This window comes from Amphiprion ocellaris, chromosome 10 (assembly GCF_022539595.1).
Source record: "Amphiprion ocellaris isolate individual 3 ecotype Okinawa chromosome 10, ASM2253959v1, whole genome shotgun sequence".
Taxonomy (NCBI): Eukaryota; Metazoa; Chordata; class Actinopteri; family Pomacentridae; genus Amphiprion; species Amphiprion ocellaris.
The window spans coordinates 20812780-20828668 of NC_072775.1; the positions used below are offsets into that span (position 1 = coordinate 20812780).

At 39.9% G+C, this 15889-nt stretch overlaps 2 protein-coding genes across 2 annotated transcripts; both read left to right on the top strand.

The window, feature by feature from the left end:
* Nucleotides 1–2340: 2340 nt before the first annotated feature.
* Nucleotides 2341–4802, top strand: LOC111568625 (aquaporin FA-CHIP-like). Its single transcript, XM_023270352.3, has 4 exons — nucleotides 2341–2771; nucleotides 3437–3598; nucleotides 3832–3912; nucleotides 4224–4802. The coding sequence occupies exons 1-4, from the start codon at nucleotides 2409–2411 to the stop codon at nucleotides 4401–4403; spliced, it is 786 nt and encodes a 261-aa protein (XP_023126120.1). The 5' UTR covers nucleotides 2341–2408; the 3' UTR covers nucleotides 4404–4802.
* Nucleotides 4803–13789: 8987 nt separating this feature from the next.
* Nucleotides 13790–15524, top strand: LOC111568627 (aquaporin-1-like). Its single transcript, XM_023270354.2, has 4 exons — nucleotides 13790–14293; nucleotides 14753–14911; nucleotides 15096–15176; nucleotides 15278–15524. Exons 1-4 carry the CDS (start codon nucleotides 13931–13933, stop codon nucleotides 15452–15454), a joined length of 780 nt encoding a protein of 259 aa, XP_023126122.1. The 5' UTR covers nucleotides 13790–13930; the 3' UTR covers nucleotides 15455–15524.
* The last annotated feature ends 365 nt before the right edge of the window (nucleotides 15525–15889 follow it).

The window sequence follows — 15889 nt, forward strand, 5'->3', positions numbered from 1 at the left end:
AAATGCCTGTTATAGATGTATGCACATAATTTTACATTTAACTCAAATGAGATCTGAAAGATTACATTCAGTTTTTTTCTTTACATTGTTCTAAATTCGTCTTTCACCTCTGATGGACCCAGCTTGAAATTTAAATGGCCTCTGTAGGAAAAGCTTCTTTCATCAAACATAAAGATGTAAATATAGGTGTATGCCTGCTAGTACCTCAGTACACTGCTGTATATTTACATATGTTCAGATCAAACTGCATTTTATTCAGGATTTCGGGGGATGTGAGATCATTTCTTACTAACAAATGGCTCTTATCTGCATCCTGCTGGTCCTTGGCAGCAAAGCCCACTATAGAGATTAAAAAGAATAAAAGTCTGAGGTGGAGGTATGTTGAAAAATGAAAATAAAAAATGAAGTTAAAGCAACTCTTTGCCCTTTTGCACTTAAACATAACATATCTTCTGTGGTCTGTAGAACAAATTATCAAAAGTTAGATTTCTGCTCTAATCTTCATTTATTGAGCAAGTGGAATTCACTGACAGTCACCAGATTTGTTAAATATTGCATAAAATATCAATAATAATTGGGAAGATGTCGTAAATAAAGCAGTTCCACTGAAATCACGTCACACTGCCAGTGCAAACAACAGTTCCTCGCACGTATTCAACCAACTGATGAGTAGCACTAGTACTGAGATAAGCAGACGTCAGAAGACTGCTAAATTTCCTTATTAAACAGTCCTCCAAGCATTAGTCATTGTGGTTTGGGAGCATGTTTCACTGTACTGCAAGATATCATTAAGCAATAGCTGTTTTGTTTTTTTTTCACTCTCACCGTGTGTCAAATAGTACAAGCTGGCACAGTTAATAATTAAAAAGACACGAATGTGTTTAAGGATGGAACATTTCAATCATCTGCGACTGATGCTGCTTGGGAATAGTCTACACGTCAACAAAACAGGGAGATTCAAATAATTTAACTCCTTATTAAGGCAGAAAAATAGTACGAGATGAACTACAAGGAACGTCAGTTAATGGTTTATGAAGAAATAAGGAGTCATGAATGAAAGTGGGATGTAAACAGTTAAATAGGAGGCTAAAATAAATAGTAACTCAGCTCTATATGATATTAAAAACCAAATAGATGAGCTTCTCTAAAGCAAAAACACATGAAATGCCTTTAGTTTCAGCATTGTCATTTTATTGGTCACGACATGCAGTCAGTGTGAGGACGACAGGAAAGAGACAGGGTCAGACTGAATACTATAAATACAAGCCAAGTCAGTTGATATTTACATCAGAGGACATTATGTGTTTGGGTAAGCATAGATTTTAAACGAATCAGGCAATTCTATGTCCCCAGATATTCACCTACAAAAGATCACGTGTTGCTCAAACACCCAGAGGAACAGTAAAACCTGGCTGCACTTTTCTGACACACATGCTTGGAGTCCAGGTGCTGCAGGCAGCTCAGTTCACAGAGCTGATATTTCACTCTGTCACCTGCTCTGACTTTCTGCACAAAACGTAGTTATTGTTTAGAGAACGTCCTTTCAGTTAATGAATTACTGCTGCTACAAAAGCAAAGACATTTTCTAAAAAAGTTCCATTTCTCTCCACTTAAGACAGACGTGTTGTTTTTGTAATCTACTGACATACAGCATGTTTTTTTTATTTGTTTTGTAGCACCAATTATGACTGAATTATGTGATTTGTTCATTCAACCGTTTTATTGTCTTGCCTGAAAGTGTGCCTTGGAGCTGGCATGAGCGATGTGATTTGGGTGGTCTTGTAAAAGATTGAAAACCTTGTCTGTGGAGGGAGGGTGACTCCTGAATTGACTGGGAGTTGTCTGTCTTCTTTCTGGTTCTCCATTATGTGCTGTTAGTGATTCATAGTGTGACTCAAAAAGCACAAAATGCAAAGTTGTAACTTTGAAGCAGAAGTACGAACAGAAAAATGACATTTTTATTTAAAATGCTTAGAATTCACCTGGATTTAAAGGAAACAGATTTTATAAAACTAAAACTCCTAATAACAACCTCTATAAAACTGTTAATGTCTGTATGAGTAAAATTGCACCTTTGGCTACGAGTATTTTAAGAAGCATTTTTGTTAGTCACAAAAGTCCAAAGACCAGAAAGTGTTGGACAGGGAGGCAGTGGGAGAGGGGCTGGAGGACAGGGAGAGGAGGAGGGAGGGAGGGTGAGGGAGCAGAAGGAGGGAGGTGAGAGACCAGTCTTTTGGATTTCTCATTAATTCAGTGTGGCCCTCTCTTTCAGTTTTTTTTAAAGCCCGCCCACTGACCATTATCAGCCCGGGCCTTATATATGCAGCCTGTTGCTGTTGTTTGTGAGTACACACTCCTTCCAGAGGACCAGCTCAAACCCTCAGCGGGACACCCACACAGCAGCCACCATGAGAGAGTTCAAGAGCAAGGATTTCTGGAGGGCCGTTCTGGCCGAACTGGTTGGCATGACCCTGTTCATTTTTCTCAGCATCTCCACAGCCATTGGGAACACAAACAACGCCAACCCAGACCAGGAGGTGAAGGTGTCGCTGGCCTTCGGACTGGCCATCGCCACACTGGCCCAGAGTTTAGGCCACATCAGTGGAGCCCACCTGAATCCTGCAGTCACCCTCGGGATGCTCGCCAGCTGTCAGATCAGTGTGTTCAAGGCAGTCATGTACATTGTGGCCCAGATGCTGGGTTCAGCCCTGGCCAGCGGCATTGTGTATGGAGCGCGTCCACATACTACCGATGCACTGGGGCTCAACGCTGTAAGTAAAAAAAATTATTCACATAGTTGTTGTTGAGAGAACATCTGATGAGTGTGATAATGTGATGAAATGCAATGTGATGCATGCCTTTGCAGCAAAACTAAAACTTTTGTGAGGAAGTAGGCACTGAACTGGCCCTGTTTATGTTGTTCTTTGGACAGTCTGTCATCACTTGTTATTGAATAGTGATGACACAAGATTAAAGCACACAGCCCTGCAACAGCTGAGAGAATATGCAAATAAAAAAAAATGCAACATCAATCCATTGATACTTGTTGTCAGCGGTTTTGGTTAAATTGGGGTTCTGCATGCTAAAATGCTAAAATACTACACTTTGTAATGAGTAACTCTGTAATGAGTAACATCAGTTATCTTGTTACTGAAAAGCTCCAGACTGGCAAGACCTGATAACTCCCTGCTGTTGAGAAACTGTGCCGCCCCACATGCGGTGCACCGCAGCTAAATTGCACTAAATAACAATGATCAGGTTTTCCACAAAAGCAACATGGATAAGCAATGTGGCACTTGGGCATCGCTGCCAAATTGCTGTCAGACATCCAGCTGCTGCTACATGGGAAGTGGTGGTGATGGGGAAACTATCCATCTAGCTGTCACAGACTGACAAACTGTTGTTGTTCTTTTGGATTCCTCTCTAACTCTCGCAGCTCAACGGTGTCACTCCCAGCCAAGGCGTGGGCATAGAGCTGCTGGCAACCTTCCAGCTGGTGCTGTGTGTCATTGCAGTCACTGATAAAAGGAGGCGTGATGTCACCGGCTCTGCACCGTTGGCTATTGGCCTCTCAGTCTGCTTGGGACACTTGGCAGCTGTAAGTTGAACCTTATGATCATCTCCAAAGCAGCGTAATGTTTATCTAGGATTAGTCATGGTACGATTTAGAAATGTGAACAAGCAGCAAGTATGACATTGCTTCCTGAGTGGAAGAATTTCATGCTTTTTTATTGTTTTCGTAAATAAGCTTCACCCCTGCCACTCTACTATACCACCACACCATGTAGCGAAGGATTTTCTCTCATGGTGTCACTTTCTTGTTGATTACAGATCAGCTACACGGGCTGCGGCATCAATCCTGCTCGCTCCTTTGGTCCTGCTTTGATCCTGAACAATTTTACAAACCACTGGGTAAGTCAGAGTGAGAAGCACAAAAGCACTTTCATGCATGCCTCACATTTTTTCTGCATGTATATTACATGTCAAGCTTAACTAATTCAATAACTGCATAACTCGTGAATCTTCCTGCATGAGTTAATCAGTTATAGGATTCCTATTGTTTTCGAATTAGCCCAGCTGAGATATTGACAAAAGTAAATCTTTTGAACTGGTCTGAAATATTTGAGTTATTCCTGTGATGTCTTTGTGTGATAATGATGGTTTGCATGTGACTCATGTTAACTATTGCCAGTCCAGAGATTAATAAGAGTTATCCATTGTAGGTGTACTGGGTGGGTCCCATGTGTGGTGGCGTAGCAGCGGCTCTCATGTACGACTTCCTGCTCTCCCCCAAATTTGACGACTTCCCCGAGCGTATGAAGGTCCTGGTCAGCGGCCCAGTGGGCGACTACGATGTTAACGGAGGCAACGATGCTACGACTGTGGAGATGACGTCCAAGTAGTGCCTTGCAAACCCGAACACTTAATATCTATGTACATGTCTATACTCCTGTAAATGCTCTTGAATTTAGTGTAGGATGTTAGTGTTTTTGTGTTGCTGTGAAGTACCAATGAGGAATGTGGTCAACGGGTCAGATAGCGTCTCTCTCTAATTCACTCCTTTGTTTAACTCTGTACAAACTTTTTTATCCAAACTGCCACTCAAGCATGCAAGTTAAGATTGAACGTCTTGATAAAGCAGTTGAGTTTTTATTCCCCATATCAGTATTTTATGTTGAGCCATTTTTTGTATACATATTTCTATTTACCTGCATCACATATTATTTCAGATGAATAATGTATTGTGTGTGCACTCTTGAAATGTCTCACTTTTTTAAGTAAAGTAAAACACTTGATGTTAACAGTTGTTGCTCTTTGATCTTTATTGTGATGTGTGTATATCATGTTATTATACACTTAGGGATCCTTTTCTATTCACACATCTAAAATAATGGTCAAGCACAGCAAATAACACTTTATTACATTTTAAAACATGACATGGTAAAATCTGTCTCAACAAACTCGTCCCCCACCCCAACACTTACACAAAATACATATAGTTTCACTGTGTGGGATTTGAGTAAACACAGACTGAAAAAAGGACCTGTATAAGAACCATGTGAATTGAAATAACTAAGGAATTAAAGCTAGATTTTGACACAAAATGTATTTTTAAGAAATTAACTTTTGGTCAGAGATCTGAGCCACCTAAGGTTTGGTCAGTTTGGAATCCAGTCTTGGATTTATTGAACTAATAGTCTGGAGGCCGGATTCATCAGTCTATGATCTAAAAAAAAAAAAAAATTAGAAAACATCAGATCTGGAACCTGAAATCATATCCAAAGTGACTGAGTCATCTTTAAGCATGCAAAGGCAAGACAAGAGCTAAATCTGAGTTATTAACGTTATCTGATGGTTGGTATAGCGCCGTAGCATATAAGAGGCTGATTAGCTGTTTGTGAATGCACTTGTAATTTAGTCATTATCTGATTATTATATACTGACAGGAAATCTTCATCATCCAAGACACACCTAGAAACATTTTAGGGCCAATGCCAGTGTATTTCTACAGCTATAGTAGAGAGAGCATAGAGAAGAGACAAAACGATGAATTCTATACATATATACAAATATATATATATATATATATATATATATATATATATATATATATATATATATATATATATATATATATATATATATATATATGTATATATATATATATAAAAATACACACACACACACACTATCATTCAAAAGTTTGGGGTCACTTAGAAATGTCCTTATTTTTGAAAGAAAAGTCGTTTTTTCAATGAAGATAACCTTAAATTAATCAGGAATACAGTGTCGACATTGTTAATGTGGTAAATGACTTTTCTAGCTTGAAACGGCAGATTTTTAATGGAATATCTCCATAGGGATACAGAGGAACATTTCCAGCAACCATCACTCCTGTGTTCTAATGCTACATTGTGTTAGCTAATGGTGTTGAAAGACTAATTGATGATTAGAAAATCATTGTGCAATTATGCTAGCACATGAATAAAAGTGTGAGTTTTCATGGGAAACATGAAATTGCCTGGGTGACCCCAAACTTTTGTAATGTATATATTAGCCTAAATGTTGTCCCTGGATATAACTACCACTATCTCCTTGTCTTCCTCTTGTGTTTTCTTTGTACTGTCCAGCTGCTGCTACAAATCTATTGATGGCTTCTCCCACTTACGTTTTCAACTGGTGACAGATTCAGATTCAGGTGTCAGATTGCCAAATTGGAGACAGCTCTCCTCCAGCAGACAAGAAACAGCCAATACTTGAGATTTCTCTGCCTCAGTCTTTCTCTAGCTGCAGCATTTTGTTCATCCTTGAGAATGTATGCTGGTATTAAGCTCCCCAAGCAAGAAGCTCTCTGCAGTAAAACTTGGGAATTGCTGCACAACGGTGTGTGGACATGGGGCAAGGGCAAAGATACGGAGATGATAAAGGGTTCATTTTAAGGTCATATTGGTTACCACAGAGGCATTTGGAAATCGTTGGGGAGTTTACTATTCAGTGAGCATTCAGACAAAAAAGTGAATAGTCCTGCACTAAAAAAATTCAGAGGGCTGTGTTCTGGTGAAAAATATAACATGCAACCCAAGAAGTTCTATAGAGGGGGTCATTAGAGGCATTATCAGAAAATCTTGCACAAATATTTCAAATACTATGTGAAAGAATTTTACAACTCTGGAAAGATCGCTACAACTACTTCAATGCACGCCAGGTCAACAGTAGAAACACAGCTTTCACACTCTAAAGTCGTCCCCTAGGAAATGTGTGCTTGCATATATTTGACTGACCTGCACAACAGCTTGCCAGGTGATGTTGCAAAAGTTTAGCTGAAAGCAACCTTGCAGGGTTGTTTTCTTTGTTGTTTTTTGTTCTTCTTTGTACAAGTTCCTCCATGGAGCCAACACAGTGGACCAACTACAGCGAAAGAGAAAACTGTGTTTTGTGTGCGGTACTTGTCTGAGAACAGCTTCTGGCTACCACATTCTGCTTTGTTATGACATTAAGGTAAAATGACAGCGAATGAAGCTTTAGGAAACAATGTGCTGCCTCCTGCAGAAGGACACCATGGCCACATAGCTCTGCTCACTGTACAGTCCTCTCATTCATATCTGCCTGTTTTGGCAGGGGGACGGCAAAAGTCTTGTGAAAACCCAGAGGAAGCTGCTGTGCGTTGCCCTTTAACAGAGGTGGGGCTGTGTTATTGTTTAGATTATTTTCATATTACTAGAGAAAACATTTTAAAGAGGGAGAAGCAACAGCGTGGGTTGCCAAATGTATATCTGCCCCACCTCTGTTTCTGGAAAGGGATTGCTGTGTTTTTCTCAGGCTAAACCCAGTCTTCATTAGATCACAGTCATGCACAGAGCTACCTGCTTTTCTGATCACTAAATCACTGTCATTCCTGCAGTAACATCATCTCTTCCAGTCACATGGCCCCTCACCCATCTATTCCTGAATACCTGCTCGCCATTCGCTTTATATCTCAAAATCAAATCTAATAAAATGTATTTGTTACATACACAGTCGTACATGGCACAGTGTATGGCAAAATGTTTTGTGTACTTTATCCGGGTTGTACACACAAAACAAAGTAGCAGTGCAAAAGAGACAAAGGGGCACAGCCTTCGCATAGACAATATATACAGAAATTGTGAAACAGTGTTTACAGCCGGAGTGTAAAGATTTAAATTTTTAAATATAAAGTGGCTACAGGATAGAATTGAAGTGACTCTTGTAGTGTTGTTGTGATGTATAAATATGTGAGTGTAGAGTGAGCATATGCCGTGGTGTGAAATGTTCAACGTGTGCATGTTCAAAAGGCATATATGAACATGTGTGTATGTCATGTACACTGTGGATGTGCGTCCAGTAAAGTCCTTTTCAGTTCTTGCTCAGATTCCACTCTGCCTATAACTGATTACCTGTGGTTTTGATTCCAGGCCCGTCTGTGGACTTTTTTTTTTTTGGTTGGCCCAGTATCACTTACCAAAATCTTGCTGACTCCAACACTTAACAAGGACTTCACTCCTTGTCCTTTCTCCCTTGCCTGTTATTGCCTTCTTATCTTCAGTAAAAATGAATTGTTTAAAGTTTGTTTAATGTGAGCTGTTTTTCCTACCGAACGGTATTACGGCGTTGACCCCACTCCAGTTTGGGAGAGCTCCTCTCAGACGTACATGACATTCTGATGTATCAAACTAGCAGGCTGATGGATGCGACCCCAAATGTGAAAGTGATGAATGCCGGATTGCACAAACTATTCTGAGATTCAGTCCACTTTCCAGAAATTAGAGCTCGATCCACTGCTCTGCTCTATGACAGCAGTCTTTCCTCAAGCCTCTGGTGGTTAATGAGGCCTCTCACCTTCTACCAGCATGGTGTGTGAGTGGCCTCTTCACTGTTCACTGAAGCTGATCTGTTTTCCCTCTTGTTTGCCTTATCTTTCCCTTTTCTTCCCTTTCCCACTTGCTTTGGGGCATAAAGCCAAATCTTCTATTCTTGTAGATCCAATGAAATTTGAAAGCAGTTTTCAAACTGTATTGATCAGTGTTTTCTGGTATCAGGTCAGTATGACATCACCTTTATTAGACCACCCTTGTTTTCTTCATTTTCTTGTTCATTTTAATGCCTGGTACCACTGAAGGTATATTACCTGAAGAATACAATGGACACAACAAAAAATACAGCTGATTCCATAATACTTTATGTCCTATTTGACATGCTTCAGCTTAACTGTATTCCCAGGGTATATAAGAGGCCATTTCATGTCATAAGCAGCACTGCACATGCAAAAGCTTAGAGTGGTTTCCTGCTGACATTCAAGCCGTAGCACAACTCAGAAGTTGTCAGCTCTCACATAACGCCTAAAATAAAAGAATTATGTGAAGCAGTCATCTTGGCACTGCTGGAAATTGGCATGAGTGAGAGACAGGTAGCGAAAAAACTGAAGATTTCTGTTCATTACACCAAGATACAACAAGTCGAACGTGGTACTACCAAATTGCTAGCTGGTCGCAGCAGGAAACGTCTTTCTACCTGTTATAAAATTATAATGATGTTATAATTAAATGCTCTTTATGATTTCAAACTACTGTATAACTGTGCGACCATGAACTCATATAATCCAATGTACCCAGTAAATTTCCATGACTTAACTTTGACCATGAAAATATAACAAATTGGTCCTGCAAGCAGCCGGTTGAAACTGGCTGCTCAGAAACTGATGATACCAATGTAACTTGTTTATGTGCCTGCTTAAAAACTAACTTGTTTACACCTATTGTCAGTCACTTGTTCAGATCAATTCCTTGTGCAAGTAAAACTTTGCTTTGACTTGAGAGATGACTCTGAGTATGAATTTGGAGAAGTTGGGACTCCACTGAAGTGTTTTCTTGACACGACCCCACGAGATGACTGTGCACTCATCCGTTCCGGTGTCTGGAATCGTCATCAGACCTGCAGGGACTTTAAAAATGAGTGGGCACTGTCGAAAAATGTGACTTGATCGGCAAGGACAGTTGGAAACCGACTTCTTGAAACTGGTCTAAAGTCACACAGGGCAGGAAGAAGCCCTTCATCAACAAAAGGCAGAGGAAAGCCCAGTTACTCTTTGCAGGGATCACAAGGATTGAACTGTTGATGATTGGGCTAAGGTCCTCTTCAGTGATGAATTCAATTTTCACTTGATGCCCACTCCAAACAACTTACTGGTTAGGAGGAAGCCTGGAGAAGCCTACAAACCAGACTGTCTTGCCCCTACAGTAAAAGATAGGGGTGGATCAGTGACCATCTTGGGTTGTTTCAGTATGGATGGAACAGGGCAAATGCAATTGTGTGAAGGGCGAATGAACCAGGTCATGTACAGGGCTACTCTTCCATCAGCTGGAAAACTCTTTCCTGCCTCCAGTGAATGGATTTTCCAACAAGACAATGCCCCTTGTTACACGGCAAGGTCAGTTAAAGCCTGGATGGAGAACCAGAACATTGGAACCATGCCTTGGCCTGCTCCATCACTAGATCTAAATCCAATTGAAAACCTGTGGAAAATCATCAAACACAAAATGGAGAACCACAAGCCCAAAAACAAAGCAAATTTGTTTGAATTTGTGCAACAGGAATAGGCTGCTGTGACAGCAGAACAATGTCAGAAGCTGGTGGAGAGCATGAAGAGACGCATGGATGCAGTCATCAAAAACAATGGTTATGCAATCAAGTACTAACTCCTGTGTGGATCATGTGACTAAAACAGACAGAAAAGAAAATATGGAATGCCTCTAAAAGTACTGTTTATGGCAGTACAATACCATAGCTATTGATGTAGGAACTTCAGTGATTTTGGTTATTATCAAGAAAACCATGGAACGTGGCTAGATATCAGCTCTTAAACTCTTATGAGCTATTTTAATTGTTATCATTATATTTGTCCAAATAAGTGTACCTTTAGTTGTACCAGGCATTAAAATGAACAAGAAGTTGAAGAAAACAGGGTGATCTAATATTTTTTTCAATGACTGTATATTGTTTTCCAGGAAGCAGTTTTCTAAGTTTTAACTCCCATTAAATGTTACATTGGACAGTTTTCAAGGAAACAATTTTCCAACAATCTGAAGGCCACATTTTATGGACTCTTTAATGGTTTGCTTTGGCTCCTCCTTTCTGCTATGTGCCTGTTAGCTCAGAAAGATGTTTTATATCAATATAAAAATAATTTAAAAAATGTATAAACAGTATGAATCAGAAATCTGATAAATCGACAATGTACAGTGTTTGTAGCAGCTGCGTTGCTTCATCTGTCTTAATCTGTCAGTATGGTGAACAGTTCTATGAAAAAGGTGATGGGTACTATGTGGTTAGTAGAAGATATGTGATTCGGAGCCTTATTAAAGACAAACCACTAAGACTCAGCAGGAGTCTTTCTCTCAGTCGAACAACTGCACCTCGGACTATAATTTCTACTTAAGTTTTGGATCTAGACTCTGGATTAACTGCTAAAGATGAATTCAATGAACAACCGTGACTTATTTTCTAATTTATTTTTGAGCATTTTCTGTATTTTATGTTTTCATCTGTTTTAAGCAACTGGAAGGGAAAGCGTTTGAAGTTGCAAGTCCCATTTTACTCTGCTTAGCAGACCAGCATACATATTGATTATATACTTGACTTGCTTCCATTTCTGCTTGATTAAATAGTCTGTGTTTATCCTATAATCTCTCAGTTAGTCTGAGGTTCCACTTTCATAACAGGCCCCATAATAAACCCTCTCTGGGGTTCGTCAGGACACCTACATCTGGACAGTATTCAGACTAGATTTGGGAGATGAGTTATGTTTGTATTTCATTTACATCTGAGATTCAGGAGGCGTGAACATCACGGGTAAGAGGAAGGTGCTCACATGATGAGGTGCTGCCATTGGCACAGGATCAAAGTAGGTTTTAGTGATCTCTACAAGCCTCCAGAGACAATGAAAGCCATCCTTCTGTCAGACCAAGCCACTGGTTGTATCTCTGGTGAAATCATGAACCACAGCTGTTTCAGCAACTGTTAATGCTGTTCTATTTTCAGCACTTTTCAACTATTTTACTTTTTTTTATCCTTGAACTTCTGAAAGTCAAGCATCAAAAACTGCTGGCAAACTGGTGAAAGCTCAAATATTATTTTCATGTGATTTAATGGCATCATATTGGGGGCCTAAGCGGACCCTTATATAAGCTTGTGTCACAAGTTCTAATATCCATCCGTAATCTAGACACTGCTTAAACCTCATTAGAGTTGTTAGAGTTGCAGGGAGGGCTGGAGTCTATCCCAGCTGACTTAGGGTGAAGGCAGGGGACACCCTGGACAGGTCACCAGTCTATCACAGGGCTACACATAGAGACAAACAATAACACTCACATTCACACCTACAGACAATTTAGAATTACCAATTAACCTCAGCATGTTTTTGGAGAACCCAGAGAAAACCCATGCATGCACAGGGAGAACAATACAATCAATACATTTGACTACATGTTATGCTGTGTATAATTGCGTTTGTGATAAATAAAGGTCTTGAAACATGCAAACTCCATGCAGAAAGATCCCAGGGTGGGACACAAACCAGGAATCTTCTAGCTCCAAGGCGACGGTGCAAACCACTGAGTCACTGTGCAGCACAACTGCTAATATCTTCAAACAATTTAGTATAATCATTTGCACAAATGTTAGCATCATGAGCAGCATGAGAATGAAATGGAGCTTTTGAATCCCTTGATGCTGCAGATTTTTAACATTATTATGCATTCAATTTGCAATCATGAGTATTATAATAGTTGTTTAATACGTCCTAGTTCCTAACAGTCATGTTTTGACATTGTTAAGGGTTTTGCTATTAAGAAATTCTTTGTACACTGATTTTTGTGGCTGATGTGACAATACTTAACTCAAGTACAGTTATCTAACTCACATAGAATAGCTTATGTGAATGCAGAATGACACAGAAGTTGGAATTTAGCCTTTGGCAATGCCACTCCTCATTAGAAAACCTCCAATTCCCAGTTTTAATTAATGTAATATCAGCAAGGAGCATTGTCTTTAATACATGTGTGACAAAAATTATCTTTAAATAAATTAAATATGGTTGTCAATTTGCTTTTCTATAGTGAATAGCTGGCAGGCTCAGAACTCACAGGGTTAGTAAGCATAACATTTGTCTCACCTGTCAGTCTCATTTCTATCTTTTTTATTGTGTTCACTTAATTATGTTCCTTAAATCCAGCTCCTGCAAAAGAAGGCTGTGAATGTTATAGTCAAAACTGCACCATATTTGTCGTGTGATTTTAACAGTGTGAGAACTATCTCAAACAAACGTGTGACAGATGCCTGGAAACTTATTTAGTTTGTCAACAGGGAGCAACTAAAAACAGATTTCCCAAAAGCAACTAAAATATGCAGCCAAAATCTGCAAGAAAAAACTCAGTTTCTTTGTTAAAGAAAAAATAATGGTGATGCTTTAGAAGGTTTCTCATTCTGTCTTCTTAAAAAGAAGACAAGGAGCAGTGTGACCTTTTAACCTGCCAGCTCTTTCATACAGAAAAGCAGAACGGGAGGCTGGTTTCCTTGCCATGATTTCAAAAGGTCCCATTTCCTTCACTGCGGCAAATGACTGATGTTAACTTCAATGCAGGCAGCCCTGCATGACACATGCTCAGAAAAGAGCAAGTGGACTGAAAGATAGGAAGAGCCTTTTACAAAGACTTTGGCAAAAAAAAAATAAATAAATAAAGTGTGTCCTTCAAACATCAGATGGATGTCTCAGACACATTTAAAGTCTGTTGCTTGAAATGAAGCCAAATTACTGCATTCTATAATGTTAAGATGCTTTATTTTAAACAATAATTATTTAAAAGCACGTCTATTTTCAATTTTATGTCCCAGTAAACAATGAAAATGCTCATTTTCAGCTGACTGAATCGTACATTAAAATTTGACTGCAAGCTGTTGACTGCTGCACTAAAGCACTAAGGTCTTGCTCTTTTCCTTAAAATAACAAAAAATGTAAAAACACTAATTTGGCTAATGTTGATTTAACCACATGTTTTTTTCACCTCTTTCCAATCCATTCAGTTAACACTCCATTACAAACAAAGTAACAGCTTGTTGTGGTCTTAAATGAGCTGTGAATAACAGTAAAATCAGCTTCAGTTAAAGTGGAAAAGAACTGAACAAAGCAGGAGACGTGGAGGTCAGTCTCAGTTTGAAATGCAGATCACTCAGCTGTTTCTAATCAGGCTTGAATTCTCAAAAGCCACACACCTGATGAAGGTTACAGAATATCACCATAACATCTTTAGTCGGTCTGCTAGTGGAACCAAATATCTGCGCCACAATCCATCATTGTATATTCAAGGGCAACCAGAAATCTGTGTACCTGAATGAATCTGACATTGTCTGCGCAGCGATGTCAGAAATTCAGATGTGGGCATTTTGGAGAGCAGTTCTGGCTGAATTTCTGGGAATGATCATTTTTATTTTCATTGGCCTCACCGCTGCAATAGGCGACCAAAATGATTCTTACGCCAACCAGGAAGTCAAAGTAGCATTTGCCTTTGGCCTGGCTATTGCCACATTAGCCTTCTGTATAGGCCACATTAGCGGCGCTCACCTGAATCCTGCCGTCACCATCAGCTTCATGACTAGCTGCCGGATGAGCATTCTTAGGGCCTTCTTCTATGTGATTGCTCAGATGTTGGGAGCGGTGGCTGGCAGTGCCATTGTGTATGGTATAAGGCCACAAACCACAGAGTCGCTTGGTGTTAACAAGGTGAGGTGGAATCCACACGTTTCCAGTTTTCTGCTTCACATTTAGTCTTCTGGATGAGTGGCATTTGAGGAATTGTTTCAGTTTTAGTTTCTTGCAAAAGCTGCGTCTTCTAATCCCTAAGACTTGCACATTTGCTAAGAGCTGTTTAATTTAAATGTCAAATCTTAATCATCACTTGTGGTTTGAGGCTGCTGTGCAATAAAAAGAAGGCCCACTGTCATCAGGGAGTGTACAGCATGAAAGCTTGTGGTAATTTAAGCAGTGATTCAGTCACACTACTACATAACACAAATACAGCAGGGTTTTGGACAGCAGGCTGAGTTTCAAGCAACTTGAAGAAAAAGTAGTGATGAAAGCTTTGCACCAGCCACTGTCAGTTTTTATATGTTGCTTCTGCTGCAGAAAAGTTGCAAAAGTGCAGGACAGAAGAATCCTCATAATTTTTTTTCTTTGTTCTAGCTGAAAGAAATCAGCCCACGTCAAGGTTTTGGCACAGAATTCATGCTCACCCTTCAGCTGGTCCTGTGTATGCTGGCGGTCACTGACAAAAGACGTGATTTCGGAGGGTCTGCACCTCTGGCAATCGGATTCTCTGTAGTTCTGGGACACCTTGCTGGGGTGAGTCAATCAAAACATTCCTTTATTTCCCCAGTTATTAATTTAGCAGATGGTTTTTCCATGTTGCTGTGGCCTGATACAATAGATTGGCTTAGGATGGACTGGCTGTAAATCATCCTTCCATGTAATCTGCTGATGTACAGCCAGGGAGGCAAGTGGTGTTTTCCTCTGATATGGTTTACAGATCAGCTACACAGGATGCGGCATCAACCCAGCACGATCCTTTGGGCCTGCAATTATACTGGAGTCTTTTGATGATCATTGGGTATGTACTGTGGAGCTGAAAAGGAGATGTATTGTAAGCATTGGACTTGTGAGTCATTCCTATTGAAACAGACATGCTTGTCCTGTTATTTGGCTTTTCAGGTGTACTGGGCTGGACCGATCACCGGCGGTTTGGTGGCAGCGCTTCTATATAATTATCTGCTAGCACCCAGAGATGAGCTCTTCAGTGGAAAAACAAGAGTCTTGTTCTGCTGTGGCTCAGTACCGGAAAATGAATCCAGTGAGCCCCTTCTGGATGATGTTAAAGATGCAGCCTGATCAAAGGAGACAGTTTCAGTGGAAAACAATGCAACATAACCTGATATCAAATAAACTACTTTTTTCAACATAAGAAGCTTCATCTGCTTGATAATGTTCAAATATGTGACCTGAGACCTTCTCCTGTTTCGTCTTTTTCTCCTCCTCTCTGCATGCAAACCTCTTCACTACAAATAGTACATTTATTTAGCACCTACATGTTGGTTTGCTACACCAGACAGAAATAAAAAGCTGAATGTGTTAAAGGGTTGTAGCAGCAGAATTTGCTGGAATGTTCATATTCATAGATGAATCTGCTGTCGAGGGAAAAAATGGGGATGGGATTGTTCAAGAGCTGAGGGGCTTGCTGGCATTTGAAAAGGCTAATGCTGCAATGACACAGTTCTAGGGCATGTGGGCAAAATCTGCCTGAACTCTAACATTTCAAGCCTCCTG